The 16,555-nt window shown below is 38.4% G+C and overlaps 1 protein-coding gene across 1 annotated transcript in view; it reads right to left on the reverse strand.

The window, feature by feature from the left end:
• Positions 1-2,936: 2,936 nt before the first annotated feature.
• The window catches only part of LOC150079691 (histone lysine acetyltransferase CREBBP-like), a 487,331-nt gene continuing 473,712 nt past the window's right edge, over positions 2,937-16,555 (reverse strand). Inside the window, exon 29 of the mRNA XM_090384101.1 lies at positions 2,937-5,906. Coding sequence (XP_090240227.1) covers positions 4,170-5,906 — 1,737 coding nt within the window. The 3' untranslated portion in view covers positions 2,937-4,169. The remainder of the gene's footprint in view (positions 5,907-16,555) is intronic.

Consider the following 16,555-nt stretch of genomic DNA (forward strand, 5'->3'; position numbering starts at 1 on the left):
TAGTTTATGACTGCAACTCACCAAGATTACCTTTATTCTATAATAAATAATAATGTTGGCACTGTAAAAATAAAATATATTCATAGCTGTATTTCGTTCTTAAAATTTCACAATCTAAGTTGTTGTAAGGATTGTTAACAATTTATAACACAGTTGCAAATAAATATTTCCTGAATGATTTTTTCTTTCCTAGTTAACAATAATATATGGTTTATAAAAATGAAATCTTTACAATGACAGGTTTTTTTATTATTATTTTTTTAAATATGCCAAACTTTCATAATACAAATAGGTGCATAGGACCCTAACTATTGGTAATTTATGTGGTCAGGTATGAATATTGCTCTGGGCAACAATATTAATAACTGCTGTTAAAATACATTCAAAATGGAAATATTTACTTTAAAAAAAAATTATAGCTTAAGTGGGCTGCACACAACATGAGACTTAAGATTAAATAATAGCAGGAATGAATTATTATATATCTTTTTTGGTCCAGAATATAGCTGAAATAAAATCATTGAAGGGCCAGTTCTGCTTAGAAACAGCACACATTCTCATAATTCAGCAAAATTTCCCCATGCCATAAGCCAATATGGACATTACCTTCCATGTAAGTACAGAGGGCATCTGCAGCAATGCGTGTCAACTTATGCTCATGTGTAATAACGCTCAAAAATATTTCTTTTGCTTTCAGCAACGGCACTGTCATTCATTCATAATAGCACTGAAATTTTTTTGAATCTTGTCTGTTGCAAATAATGTTACTAACTCTTTGCAATAGGGCTTAGTCATGTGAATTTAAAAAAAAAAAAAAAAAAAGAAAGCAGCATTCAGTCTGGAAACCCCCCCTTTCGTGGGTGGGTTTCCAGACGGTTTGCTTGATGTCCAGGGTTGTTCCCCCCCCCTCAGGAGTCATGATGTAAAAATTAAAAACCTATATACATAAATACTTTTTAATATTATATTCTTTTTCTGTTTTGACTTATCACTAAACATTAGTGAGACTGTCAAAAAGTCAAATCAAATATTGCTAAATTTTTCTCCCTTGGAAGTGATAACTACATTCATACATGTATTATTTGATTCAGTGTCATCAATTTTGGGATCCAAATTCCAGAGAATTTCTTCAGTTACAGTTTGGGTAAGCCCATATTGTTTCCAAGCATATTAAAAGGACCATGTCCTCCTATACAGATTTTCAAAATTATCAAAACTTTCAGCTGTCCAGCACAAAGCAGCTGCTGTGATAAACACCAGTTTCTTTATGTGCACTTAAAGTTATATATCTCTAACTGCACTTTGATTTCATATTTATAAAAATGGCTACTATTGCAGAGTTAATGTTGACACTACATTGACAGAACCTTAAAAACACACGCACATACTCGTGTGTGTGCGTGTGTGTGTGTGTACTCATGAATTATATCTTCTATTTAGATGTGATATTAATTGTATTCATTTTTACAATTATTTTTGAAGATAAAAATGAGTGAAAAATAAGCAACAATGTAAATCAATAGTACTAAGAACAATAATACTTCAAGTTGAAGTATTAAGCACAGTATTATTAGCAAGCAAACAAATCAAAGACTTTAGTCTCCAGTTCTTATTGAAACTGAAACATTACTGCAGTGCTTTCCAAATTTTTTTTGACACCCCCCTCACCCTTTTTTGTGTCTTATCTTTTTAAGTTTATGGTAAATATAGAGTACACAACTTTTGTTTTAAGCCAAAAAAACTTTAAACAAGATTGAGAGAGGGATGATATGTGGTGTTAGCTTAACTAAGGCCATTTGTGCTGGTTATTATCTTTAAAAAGAGAAAAATTGTGTTTGGATCTCACCAGCCACATAGCATGAAGCATGTGAAGGAATAAATGCATTAAATTTTTAATATATTGCTCAATAATTGTATTTTACTTAATCAATTACATCAACATACGGAGCAAAAGGAATTCAAGTGAAAATAACTGATAGGGTGCCAAAATTTGGTGATATTCTCTGGGATATACCATGCAATGCTCCAAGATTACAACACTCACTTTGGAATGCTGTGGATTACCAGGATTTAGTAATTCAAAATGCTATGAGGGCACTGTCTAAGTGGGAAATTTTTGATTGAATGAGCTGAATGTCAGTATATGCATCAAGGCAATGAATGGGTAGCAATGATAGGAAACTTTCTAGTGTGAATTGTTCGACAATATCTAAGTAAAACTAGATCTGAAAGAAGCCAAGAAGTTTCAGTTGTTAATTCCCTTTTTGTATATTATTTTGTGACTTTCGGAGTATATAAGAATGTAGTTTAAGTTGATTGTGTATGTTTTATTTTAATTTATTTATATATATTTTTTGCTCAGTGCAGATATCAGGGAAAAATGACATTCTAGATGCCATATTATTAATTTCACTGTATATGTAATTACAAAAAATTAATGTCTTCCCAACCTGGTGTAATAATACAGCAGACTCCTTGTTAATTTGTCTTCTACTACAACAACTATTTTGAGTCAAATGCTGCCATTTGTGTACAATTTTTGCAAACATAATTCACAATTTTGGAAACTAACATATCCACTTAAGAAATGCAAAGTTCTTTCATTTATTATTAAATAAATAATTTAAATTCCATAAAATCTCTGTTGTAAAACTACATAAAAATAACTACATAAAGTTGTAAGATTTACTTTCTCAAAATGCAACATTCTTTTAATTATGAAAAGAACAATTACTTGCTACACAACACATAAATAAAAATATTATATTTTTAATTATATTATTAATTAGCAAATATATTGCTTTTTAGATACTTCTGTAATTTAAAAAGGCAACAAGTGGGACAATCTATTATTAAAAAAAAAAAAAAAAATAGTTAAAAAAAAAACAAAAACAAAAAAAAAAAAAAAAAAAACGGGTGTGTGTTTCCATAATAAACAAACTTGGCTAAAGAGACCTTAACATTCCTAGATTTATTCAAACTGAGACGAAAATGTATACACTATTTACAATACAGTTTTTTCAACTGTTTGGTAACCTAACAGGTAGCAATGTACAGACACACAGGGTGCAAGACAACAAGCTTTCAACATTCAGCCAACTCCAAGACAAAACCATAGCAGATATACTGGACCAATATAACCACCACCTTTCTGACAAGCTGTTTTGCACGGGAAAGCAGAGTTCCAGAAACAGCATTGCCTAGACCACAATTTTTGTTGCATACCTGCATATCATTTTATAGCCCCCCCATTCTTCAGATGACACGAATATCTAAGTAAGATTCTAGAAAATTTGCACAGCCACAACCAGCTGAAGAACGAAAGGAAAACAAAAATATGCCTCGCCACAGAATGCTGCGGCAGTGGTTTGGCAACACTGATGTATTAAATCATTATATTTGTAGCAAATCATGATTAGCTTAGGTTTTTATGAGAATGATATTCAAACGCTTGGAATGTCACGTCATAAAGAAACTTTAAGTCTTATTACACTATCACTATTTCAATAAATACATTGCCTTACTGTGGAAGATGAAGGTTGCACAGTTGGGCAACAGCCTCTTCCTCTCCCCTCAAGTATCACAAAAATGCCATGTGACCCAACAATATACAAATGCTAGTTTGTGAAAGTATTAATTAACAGAATAGGGAAGCATGTTAAGCAAGTAAGAAAAGATATGATGTGCGCATTACATAATTTACTCCAGGATACAATTAAAATGAATATACAAACATGACAATGGATGGCTGAGTAAGATACCATGAAATAAACAGTTGGGTTACTATGGCAGACTATTATTCTCAAACATTAAGGGGTAGAAAGAAGAGAGCAGCTACCAACCACAGATTTAGGTATCTACAAAACAATAAATGAAACATTTTAAGTCTGACATTTTATGCAGTGATAAACATAGTAAACTTGAACTATACAAAACTCCACATTTTAACACAGTTAAGGGTATATAAGTGCTTTTCTGTAAAAAAAATTATAGTATCTGCTTTTTCAAAGACAGCCCATAGTTCTGTAGTACACCACCATGAGATGGATATAAAATTACAGTAATAAAACTTCTGTTGCCAAAAATGTCTCTTTTTTTTTGTTCTGTCAAAATAACAGTTTGTCATTTCCAACTGAGTTTACATTAAGCCTACATGGACGCTCATAACATTACAAGTTTTCCACAAATTTATTGAGCTGTTCCTGTGGCGTGAGATGACTAATATCTGCATCGTCTCTTGAAAGTCTAAGTTCTTGGTTTGCAGGACTCTGTAACTGACTGCTCATACTTGCATGAGCTGATGCAGTATTTGAAAGTTGAGTAAGCATCATATCATTCCCAGTGGTCATTTGGTCTGGTCCTGGTAGTCCTTGTGTGGCAGCAGATAAATTTGGATGGGGGGAATGTGTCTGGGCAGGATAGTGTGGAGACGGGATAGGCTGCTGGAGAGGGGAAGGAATAGCTTGGGGTGTGGTCCTTGGTGATGCAATAGGTTGGGGAGACCTCACGGCACGAGGAAGTTGTATTGGTGGGGGTGACCGCACCTGTTGCATCAACTGTTGGGGTGACGGTGATGGCACTGGGGGTTGTGGATGGCCCATCATAACCTGCTGAGGACTGACGGGCTGATGGGTTGGCGAAGTCATTTGTTGCTTTAGCTGCTGAGGCTGCATCAACATTTGCTGTTGCTGCTGTTGAAACTGAAACTGTCCTGCAGGATCACTTTGAAAGTTTTGATGATGTGGATTAAAAGCCATTGGATGCGTAGCTCGCTGGCGTTGAGCATAAATTGGAGGTTGTGGAGGAGGGAACTGTGCTTGCTGCTGTTGCTGTTGCTGCTGTTGTTGCTGTTGTTGTTGCCTTTGAATAGCTAATATTTGCTGTTTTTGATACCACTGTTGCTGAGCAATTCCTGCTCCAGCTGAAGGAGGACCAATAAGATTGCCTTGTCCAGCAACCATCATCTGTTGTTGTTGCTGCTGCTGCTGCTGTTGTTGCTGCTGCTGCTGCTGCTGCTGCTGCTGCTGTTGTGCTTGCTGTTGCTGTGTCCGCTGTTTAATAAATGCAGCCATTAACTGAGGATTTGATTTAAGAATATTTAACACTTGTTGTTGCTGTTGTGGAGAGGAGGGAGATTTTAGAGTTTGAAGCAACTGATGCAGTGCTTGAGTCTTTTGCATACTTGGCGAAGGAGCAGATGAAGTTATACCTTGTGGTGGTCCCATTGGAGGTGCAGGATTCCCCATACCACCTCCAACAGCAGAAGCAGGGTTTATCATTTGAGAAGGCTGACGAAGCCCTAACTGCTGCTGTTGCTGCTGCTGAGGTGGCTGTTGTTGTTGAGGCTGAGGTTGATGAGGTTGTGCCTGGATACCTTGTTGTCCAAAGGAAGACCCATCCCAACAACCCATAGTACTCATCCCTTGCAGCATGCGATTTGTTACACCAGGCATCATCTGAGCCATTGGTTTTTGCATCTGAGGCTGCATTTGAGGTGATGGAATCATCACCTGCCCTCCTGCCGCACTACTCACTACTGGATTTCCCTTACCATAGTTCACTGCTGTTACCATATGTGGTGCTTGCTGCCGTGCTGCAGCTGCCTGTACTTGCTGAACTGCTTGAAGTGCTCCTGCTGGAGGCCCTGTTGTTGTAGGCTTCATACCAATACCAGGTTGTGGCTGATGAGGAGAGGTATGTGGCTGAGAATTTGGAGAGGCTTGGCTACTTGTTGAATTTCCAGGACTAGTCTGAGGCATTTGTCCAGCCATTCCACGATTCTGCATGGTGGCCATACTAGCAATACGGCGTTTCAGAATCTGAGCCTGCTGTAGCCTCTGTTGTAGTTGTTGCTGTCTTAACTTGTGCTTGATATTCAAGCAGAATGGTACAGGGCATTTGGCCTCCTAAAGAAAGGAAAGAAAAGGAAATTAATACTAAAATTTTTTTCAGTATCTTTAAATAATCGTGTAAACTCCAAATAATTTAGAGCTAATAACCTTCAGGAGTTATATAACACTAATTATACATAGTATGTAGGTTAGTGCAAATGCATTTGCACTAACCTGCATATTAGTCATTCTACCTTGTAGCATGAGGCCTTTGCCCTTAAATACTTTATAGTTTATACATAGAGTATAAAGCATAATTTTGTATATAAGAGCAAACTAAGTTTATGCACCAGAAGTGTCATATTTGAAGCAAAGCACAAGTTGTCCCAGTCTTACATTAAAAGCAGACAGTACTGCATGCCATTACCAAGATGGCTGCTTCAGGGTCCTGTTTTTCATCAAAGGATGATAAAAGGGCAACAAAAAGAAGAAATAATCCCCAAAATGGCATTCTGAGCATTGGCATATGCATTACATATTTGCTACATACAAAATGAATTAAAATATCAAAATCCTATTTAGCTCTTGTAGTAAAATCAGAAAAAGATGTATTTAAACAAAGTAAATAAATAAATATATAAATATAAAAGCAATAAGTAGGAAGGAAAAATCTATTTAATGTGATATAAGAAAGCTGTATGAGTGGATGGAAGAGTTTGAAAACAAACATGGGATTGAGATACGAATGATTTCTACCCTCCTTATCTATGGTTGATGATTTGACAATTTCTTTTAATCAAAGGTTATAACCTTTGATTAAAAGGTTAAAAGGTTTGAATAATTTCTTTTACTAACCAACTTTTAATCAACTTTTGACCCTTTGTCTACATTGGTATAGTGGTTCAAAAAAGCTGTCCCAGATAGATCATGATGGTTGCAGATCCTGCAGACATTGGCCATTAATGGTGCAACTTTTAATTTTTTTGTTGTAGTAATGTACATTACTGTTTTAATACATACCCATCCTTCAGACTGGGAAAATTCTTAATTTTTTATAATTTTGGCATTCTTTATTAAATGAGAGTTATTTAACCCTCCCTTTAATATCTTGTACATAAAAAATGAATAGCAAATGCTTAGAAATAAGGATACTATAATTTCACTATTATCTTGTACATTAATTAATACCTGTAATTTGCCTTTAACATGGCATAAAAATAGTTTCCTTATTCTAAAATCTTGTTTCCTTCTGTCATCCTATGTACTGAACACTACACTCTTTCTCCAATCCATTCTTAAATGAATGGAAAGCCCATGGCTTCCTTGCACTATTTGGCTAATATTAATACTAATTTGGTTAAAAAAACTTGTTTTCAAATAGAACTATTGGATAACAAATTGGTTCTCTAATATGATCATAATTAAGTTAAAAGTTATAAATATTTATAGGGTTATGGAATTAAAATAAAACTCCACACAGTTTTAAAGTCCACCTGTGTTCAAAATATAGAAACAAAAATAAAACTTCACAGAAAATCTTTTTATGTCACGTAAAAAATTTAATGAAATTTACTGAGAAACGATAAAAAGTTCCAAAGTTCACCACCAGAGGAGCACCAAATATCTAAGTATATCAAAGTTATTCTACAGCATATTGACATGGTTCACATTAAATGTTGTTCTTTAAAGACTAAAGAAACCTGTGAACATGGCCTTAAAATACCCACCATAACCAAAAAATCTGCAGGAATCAAATCTAGAAAAATGTGGAGTATTGGGGAAGTTCCTCTCGATTATTTCTGCTGTGTGAAAATTTTTGAATTTTCACACAGCAGAATCTAAAGCGGACAAGGAATGTGTGGTGGTGCTCAGTCATCCATGAAAATTGTCTTGATTTATGCAATTTAGCCAAGACAATTGCTGTTGTGTACACCGTTGCTCTTGTAAATGTGGTATAATTTCCTCTTCTAAAAGAATTTAATAGCATTAGCATAGGCATATGATTCAAGAAAGCAGCTTATACAGCATCAGCAAAAAAAAAAAAAAAAAACTCCTCCCATTTCACCCATCCATTCATTCCAAATGCTGTCCAGCTCAGCCTTAAATTTATTTAGGCTATTAACTTCAACAACAAAAGATGGAAGTCTGTTCCACCAATCAACCATCCGCTGGCTATAGGCAGATTTCCGCACATCTATTCTACAACTGTCTTTCCTCAATTTGAATCTGTGCCCCTTCAGGTTCTTAATCTGAGCAAGAGGAAGAATCTCATCGGCATTCAGCTTGCTCAACCCATTCAAGGACTTATACACCTCAATCAGATCGCCTTGCATGTGCCTACTCTCCAGGTACTGCAATTTGGAGAACTTAAGCCTTTCTTGATAAGACCACCCCTTTGTTCCCCTCACCAACCTTGTTGCCCTTCTTTGTACTTGTTCTGGCAACTCTATATCCTTCTTAAAATGAGGCCTCCAGACCTGTACACAGTACTCTAGGTGTGGGGTGACCATTGCCTTGAATAATGAAATAATCACCTCCCTGTCTCTGCTAGCAAAATTCCTATATACAAAGGGTACTAGGAAAGTTTTGCAACACAGCTTTGTTTATTTAATTTTTTCCAAGTAATTTCCTCTACATTCAATACACCTCTCCATCCTCCGAAACCAATCTTTAAACCAGTTCTGCCAAGTTTCACTAGGGAGTAAAGCACACTCGTTGTCCCAAGCCCGTAGAAGGTCCTCATCACTGGAAAACCGCCTCCCTTTTAGCTTCATTTTCACATGTGGGAACAGTGCAAAGTCGCAGGGAGCAAGGTCTGGACTGTAGGGAGGGTGCTCAAGAAGTTTCAGTACTGTCGTGGTCAAATATTCGGTGCAGGCTTTGGCGCGGTAAACTGGAGCATTATCGTGATGGATGTACCAGGTGTCCATTCTTGACTTTGGCCGCAGGTTCTTCATAGATCCAATGACTTTAGGCAGGCATTGTTCAGTGTACCACTTAGCTGTGACTGTCTTCTGCGTGTCCAAAACGACACGTTCCACAATTCCACTCGATTTGAAAAATACAGCTATCATTTTCTTCTTTACAGATCGGGATTTTCTGACAATTACGGGTGTGTCGTCATCATCAAAGACCCAAACTTTGTTTTGAGCCTTGGTCGGCAGATCGTAATAGTACAGCCAAGTCTCGTCACCTGTCACGATGTTGTTCACACACCGAGATTGTCCCTTATCAAACTTTTTTTAACATCTCCCGGCACCAAGTCACACGTCGTGTCATCTGCTCTTCAGTCAGTTGATGCGGCACCCAGAGAGAACAAAGTTTCTTCACGTGCAAATGATCTTGCAGAATCGAACGAATTGCTGGTGCATTTAGGCCCAAAGCATCCTCTATCTGTTGGTAGGTCACTCGCCTGTTTTCGTCAAGCATTTTCCTCGCAGCAGTAACGTTTTCCTCCATAACTGACGTTTGTGGCCTTCCCGGCCTCTCAGAATTCTCCAGAGTGAAATTTCCCCTTTGGAATTCTCTATACCACCTGAATATCGTTGTACGATGTGGACAATCATCATCTAGTGCAAGAGTCATTTCTTCTAAGCACTGGTCTATGGTTAAACCACGCACGAAATTATACCGCAAAACTGTCCTTATCTCATTTCGTGACCACGATGCCATCGCAAGCACTTTACACTCTCACTACTAATGAATAACTGAGCCCACCGACTTGGCGCGGCGGCTACTATGCACGTATGAACATGTCTCAACATGCAGAAACAAGCAGCTTCCTGTGATTCATTGTTGCTTCATATTGCAAAACTTTCCTAGTAGCCTTTGTATCATTGACAAGACTCCATGACCTGCCCTTGGCAGCCCATCTGCACTGCTCAGCAAACTTCATATTCGGCTGCACATTTACCCCCAGGTCTTTTTCACTTTCCACTTCCCTGAGTGTAGTACCATACTGTTGGTACGTTTCTCTTGGGTTATTGTTACCCATATGCAGGACTTTGCATTTGTCAATGTTAAACTTCAGTTGCCACTTCTCACGCCATTCGCCCAACTTGTCTAGATCCAGTTGGAGTAGCATACTGTCTTTACTGTCGTTAACAACCCTGCCAACCTCTGTATCATCTGCAAACTTGGACATTAATCCTGACATACCTTCATAAATATCATTGATGAATACACAAAACAACAATGGGCCCAGCACCGAACCCTGGGAAACTCCACTAATAACATTTGTCCATGAAGAGCAGTGTCTATTGGTTATCACTCTCGTCTCCCACTCAACCATCCCTTTATCCAAAGTAACAACTTACCCTTAATGCCATACCTCTCCAATTTGTACAGCGGTTCCATGTGCAACAGTATCAAAAGCTGTTGGAACTGAACAAAGGAACTGAATGTCAAAATTATTTTTGCCATTCAGTTCCTTTGTGACCACATTATAGTATCCAATCAAACAAACCCAAGCTGTCTTAACTATTACTGCAGTCTTGCCTAGCTGATCCTGCAATGCTTCTTTAACCAGTGACTCCATTAATTTGACCAAAACACAAGTTAAACTAACAGGTCTACAGTTACTTGTGTCACGCTTTGAACCCCCTTTGTGAATTGGTGATTACATTTGCACACCTCACCTGAGTCCAAAGAAGCACTCATAATTATGGCCAAGGGTTTGCTTACTTGTTTGTAAGCGTTGTAACAGTTGTGGTTTCCAGAAAATGGACCCCCGTTTGAAAAAGAATAGTGATGAAGTGATACAGGTGAGTTGAGAATAAAAAAAAAAAAATTATGAATGTTCACTAACCCAATCAACAAAAATTGTGCTCCATCAAGTCCAGATTACATTTGACAACAAAGAGGGTTTTATTTACATTTTATCACCCACTGAGAAAAGGTATCACATTTAGGTTTATCTATGGATAAGATTTGGTGCACCCCGGTGGTTTTATGGGAATGGTGCATGTAAACAGGAACCTTTGTGTGCCTTTGAGGATGTCTGTGTGTGCCAGGTGCAGAGAGTGTCTAGAAATTAGGCATCAACTCAGCGTTCTACTGGGCATCTATGAGAACTTGAGATGTAGGGCAGATGCCTTCAAAGAAATTAATATGAGGAGCCCATCAAGCTCTCAGCTGCCCAGCTCAACACCAGAGCTCCATCCTGGGCATCAGGAAACACAGCAGCAATCTCCAAGGCAGAATGCGCTGGTCCCAAAGGAACTAGTTATTGTTGGTGACTCTATTGTTAGGGAGACGGGGAATATATTGTGTAAAAAGGATAGACGGAACAGGACCAGGGTATGTCTGCCAGGGGCAAAAGTTGATGACGTTGTAAAGCATATATCATCTTTTAAGGTGATATTGTTGTACACGTTGGCACCAATGACATTAAGAGTAGGAGATCTGCAGATTTACTTAACAAGTACAGTTCAATGTTGCAAAAAAGTTGAGTCAGGGTTAAATTTGAAAGTGTCTGCAATTCTGCCCAGACACGATAGGAGGGAATACACGATGAGAGCCTTGTCAATCAATTTGGCACTGGAGGGAATGTGCAAGGCTCAAGGGGTAGAATTTTTTTCAGCGTGGTCTGTGAATGTTAACAGGAGAGATTGTTTCTACAGGGATGGGATACACTTATATAGAAAGGGTGCAGGAATATTTGCTGATGCTATCGAGGCAGTGTTAGATGGGTCGGAAAACTGCTAGCTTGGGGGGGATTCACAGACTAAAAGGTTAAAAGTAGCCACAGGCAGAGGTGAAGGTGATTCTTGCACAAATTCTATTAAAATAAGTAGCAACCTGGAGTGAAGGGTGCTGGGGGTTTCAGGGACTGATGGCAGTCATTGTGAAACAGGTGGGTATATGAGATGTGTTAGGGTAACTGATAATAAGGATAGGTATATGTATACTTGCAGAATTTGAAGTGTTGGTCAAGACATCAAAGGCAGATACTGTTGGGATAGCAGAGACACAGTAGTAGTGGCATGTGATGCAAGAAAGAATGTGTATGAGCTTATGCAGCATCAGCCAAAAAAAGAACAAAAAAATAACACATCATTCCTTCCAAATGCCTGTCCAGTTCCTCCTTAAATTTATTCAACCTATCAACTTCCACAATGACATTTGGAAGTTCGTTCCAGAAATTAAATACCCACTGGCTAAAGGCAAATTTCCACACATCTATTCTACATCTGTCTTTTCTTAATTTGAATTTATGCCCCCTTAGGTTCGTAATCTGCACAAGTGGAAGGATCCCATTAGAATTCAGCGTGCTCAACCCATTCAAGGCCTTATAAACCTCAATCAGATCACCGCGCAGGTGCCTAGTCTCTAGCCACTGCAATTTGCAGAACTTAAGCCTCTCTTGGTAAGAGGATCCCTTCATTCCCCTCACCAATCTTGTTGCCCTTCTCTGTACACGCTCAAGTAAATCTACATCCTTCCTAAAATGAGGCCTCCAGACCTGTACGCAGTACTCAAGGCGTGGCCCGACCAATGCCTTATACGGAGAGATAATCACCACCTTTTCCCTGCTAGCAAAATTCCTATATATCATTGACAAAACCCCATGACTTGCCCTGGCAGCCTGTCTGCACAATTACTCACAGGTCTTTTTCATTTTCTACCACCTCAAGAGTAGTACCACACAGTTGGTACATTTCTCTGGGGTTACTTCTACCCATATGCAGTACTTTGCATTTGTCAAGGTTAAACCTCAGTTGCCACTTCTTAGCCCATCTGCCATTAATGTCATTAACAACCCTGCCAACCTTTGTATCATCTGCAAACCATGACATTAAGCCCGATATACCTTCATCAATATCATTGATAAATATACAAAACAACAGTGGACCCAACACCGAACCCTGTGGGACTCCACTAATAACATTAGTCCACGAAGAGCAGCACCCATTAATTACCACCCTCTGTCTTCTCCCACTTAACCATTCTGCTCCAATTTGTACAATAGTCTTACATGCGGAACAGTGTCAAAAGCTTTCCTGAAATCCACATATATATATCAAAATTATTTTTTTGCATCCAGTTCCTTTGTAACCACATCATAATATCCTATCAAATTTGTCAGACAAGATTTTCCCTTAACAAACCCATGCTGTGTCTGAATTATTGCTGCAGCCTTGTCTAGATGATCCTGCAATGCATCTTTAACCAGTGACTCCATTATTTTACCCGGAGCAGAAGTGAAACTAACTGGTCTGTAATTACTCGTGTCACCCTTTGATCCCCTTTGTGAATTGGGGATACATTTGCACATCTCCAGTCCGTGGGAACCTCCCCTGAGTCCAAGGATGCTCTCAAAATTATGGCTAAGGGTTTGCTTAGTTGCTTTTCCGCCTCCTTTAATATAACTGGATAGATCCCATCCACCCCAGGTGCTTTTCTTATGTTTAACTTCAACAATTTCTCCTCCACTTTGCTCTCAGTTATTACAAAATTATTAAGTATCCTGCTACAATTTGATAACCTTCTGCCATTTTCAAACCTTAATAATTCCTCATGTGTGAATGTCGATGCAAAATACTCATTCAGTTTGTTTGCTATCTGAGCAGAATCATCAACAGTCGAACCATCGTTGTCAAGTGGACCAATCGGATTCATCCCCTTCCTTTTAGAGTTTATATAAGTAAAGAAATCCTTGCTGTTTTTCTTAGCATCTTTTGCCAAGGATTTCTCGTAATCTGCCTTCACCTGCCTAACCTCCTTTGTGATCTGATTACAGACTAGCTTATATCTGCCATAGGCTTCTGAGTCGCTTGATAATTTATATGCATTCCATGCATTCGTCTTCTTCCCTGTTACAAGTCTCATTAGTTCATTAGATAATCATTTAGGCCTAAACCCTGAACAATATTTCTTAATATGTATGAAACTTTTAGTAGCATCCACGATTAATTCCTTGAATGCTTCCCACTTAGAATTTACTGTTGGTAACATCGTCAGTTTATCCCACTGTACAGAAGCAAAAACCCTTTCCTTTTCCCCTGATGGTAATTATATTTTTAAGTAAATCCCACATCAGTACACTGTGATCACTGCCACCTAGTGATTCCTTTATCTGCAAATTCTTAATACACAAATGATCACTGCTGATAACCAGATCAAGAGTATTACTCTCTCTCTGGTTGCCTCTCGAACATACTGCTGCAGAAAACAATAATCTAATAAATCCACAAAAGTCTGACTAGTGTGTGAGTGACCAACCCACAAGTTCCAGTCAATATCTGGGAAGTTAAAATCCACCATTATAAGACATTCTGATTTACTGGCCCACTATTTCTGTGTATAATTGTTCATTGTACTCATTCGAGTCATTAGGCCTATAACACACTCCTACTCTTATTTTTGCTTTCGCAGTGATTATGACACACCGAACTGACTCAACAGTGCACTGTTCATCTATATCAACGGGGAGCACTTCTTTTGATTTTATGTTTTTGTTAATTAACAGCATAACACCTCCTCCCTTTCTATACTGTCTATCCTTTCTGTACACATTGTACTCCCCAAATTCCAGTTCTGCATTCCTTATATCTGTGTGACACCACATCTCTGCTATCCCAACAATATCTGCCTTTGATGTCTTGACCAACACTTCAAATTCATCAAATTTATTTACTATACTTCTAGCATCGGTATACATGCAAGCATACATGCTCCTACAATAGGAGCATGTATGCAAGCATACATGCTCCTATTCGTAGTTACCCTAACACATCCCAGGATGACTGCCATCCGTCCCTTAAACCCACAACACCCCTCTCTCCAGGTCACTACTTATTCTAATAGAAGTTATGCAAGAATCACCTTCACCTCTGCCTACGTGGTGTCACACAGTATAAGGAATGCAGAACTGGAATTTGGGGAGTACAATGTGTACAGAAAGGATAGACAGGATAAGAAGGGAGGAGGTTTTTATTAACTTTAACTTCCCAGATATTGACTGGAACTTGTGGGTTGGTCACTCACACACTAGTAAGACTTTTGTGGATTTATTGGATGACTGTTTTCTGCAGCAGCATGTTCGAGAGGCAACCAGAGAGGGTAATACTCTTGATCTGGTTATCAGCAGTGATCATCTGTGTATTAAGAATTTGCAGATAAAGGAACCACTTGGTGGCAGTGATCACAGTGTACTGATGTGGGATTTACTTAAAGATATAATTACCATCAGGGGTAAAGGAAAGGGTTTTTGCTTCCGTAAAGGTGAGTACAGTGGTCTCAGACAGTTTTTAAATTCTGTACAGTGGGATCAACTGACAATGTTACCAACAGTAAATTCTAAGTGGGAAGCATTCAAGGAATTAATCGTGGATGCTACTAAAAGTTTCATACCTATTAAGAAATATTGTTCAAGGTTTAGGCTTAAATGGTTATCAAATGAACTAATGAGACTTGTGAGAGAGAAGAAAAATGCATGGGATGCATATAAATTATGTTGTTATTTGTTATTTGGTTTTTAGGAGCATTAGCAACTAAGGCCATATTGCTCCGGGATATGCAGTGGTCATTCCCTGACCTTTCCGCATGCTCCATATTTGGTGGTGACGGGCTCGAACCCCGGTCTAATCAAGAAGCGTGTGCTACGCACTGCTGCTCCTTCCCACCTGGCTACGGAGGCGCCTGCATATAAATTATCAAGCGACTCAGAAGCCTATGGCAGATATAAGCTAGTCTGCAATCAGGTCACAAAGGAGGTTAGGCAGGCGAATGCAGATTACGAGAAATCGCTGGCAAAAAATGCTAAGAAAAACAGCAAGGATTTCTTTACTTATATAAACTCTAAAAGGAAGGGAATGAATCCGATTGGTCCACTTGATATCGATGGTTTGACTGTTGATGATCCTGCTCAGATAGCAAGCAAACTGAATGAGTATAAAGATGAATTGCATCTTTATTTGTAACAGGGTGCTTAATGATTTTGTAATAACTGAGAGCAAAGTGGAGGAGAAATTGTTGAAGTTAAACATAAGAAAGGCACCTGGGGTGGATGGGATCTATCCAGTTATATTAAATGAGGCAGCAAAGCAACTAAGCAAACCCTTAGCCATAATTTTGAGAGCATCCTTGGACTCAGGGGAGGTTCCCACGGACTGGAGATGTGCAAATGTATCCCCAATTCACAAAGGGGGATTGAAGGGTGACACGAGTAAATACAGACCAGTTAGTTTAACTTCTGTTCCAGGAAAAATAATGGAGTCACTGGTTAAAGATGCATTGCAGGATCATCTAGACAAGACTGCAGCAATAATTCAGACACAGTATGGGTTTGTTAAGGGAAAGTCTTGTCTGACAAATTTGATAGGATATTATGATGTGGTTACAAAGGAAGTGGATTGAAAAAATAATTTTGATATCATATATTTGGATTTCAGGAAAGCTTTTGACAATGTTCCGCATGTAAGACTATTGTACAAATTGGAGCAGAATGGTATTAAGGGTAAGTTGCTACAATGGATAAAAGGATGGTTAAGTGGGAGAAGACAGAGGGTGGTAATTAATGGGTGATGCTCTTCGTGGACTAATGTTATTAGTGGAGTCCCACAGGGTTCGGCGTTGGATCTGCTGTTGTTTTGTATATTTATCAATGATATTGATGAAGGTATATCGGGCTTAGTGTCGAAGTTTGCAGATGATACAAAGGTTCGCAGGGTTGTTAATGACAGTAATGGCAGTGTGCTACTGCAACAGGATCTAGATAATTT

This window comes from Mastigoproctus giganteus, chromosome 10 (genome assembly GCF_048544385.1).
Source record: "Mastigoproctus giganteus isolate SK-2022 chromosome 10, ASM4854438v1, whole genome shotgun sequence".
NCBI classification, from domain to species: domain Eukaryota; kingdom Metazoa; phylum Arthropoda; class Arachnida; order Uropygi; family Thelyphonidae; genus Mastigoproctus; species Mastigoproctus giganteus.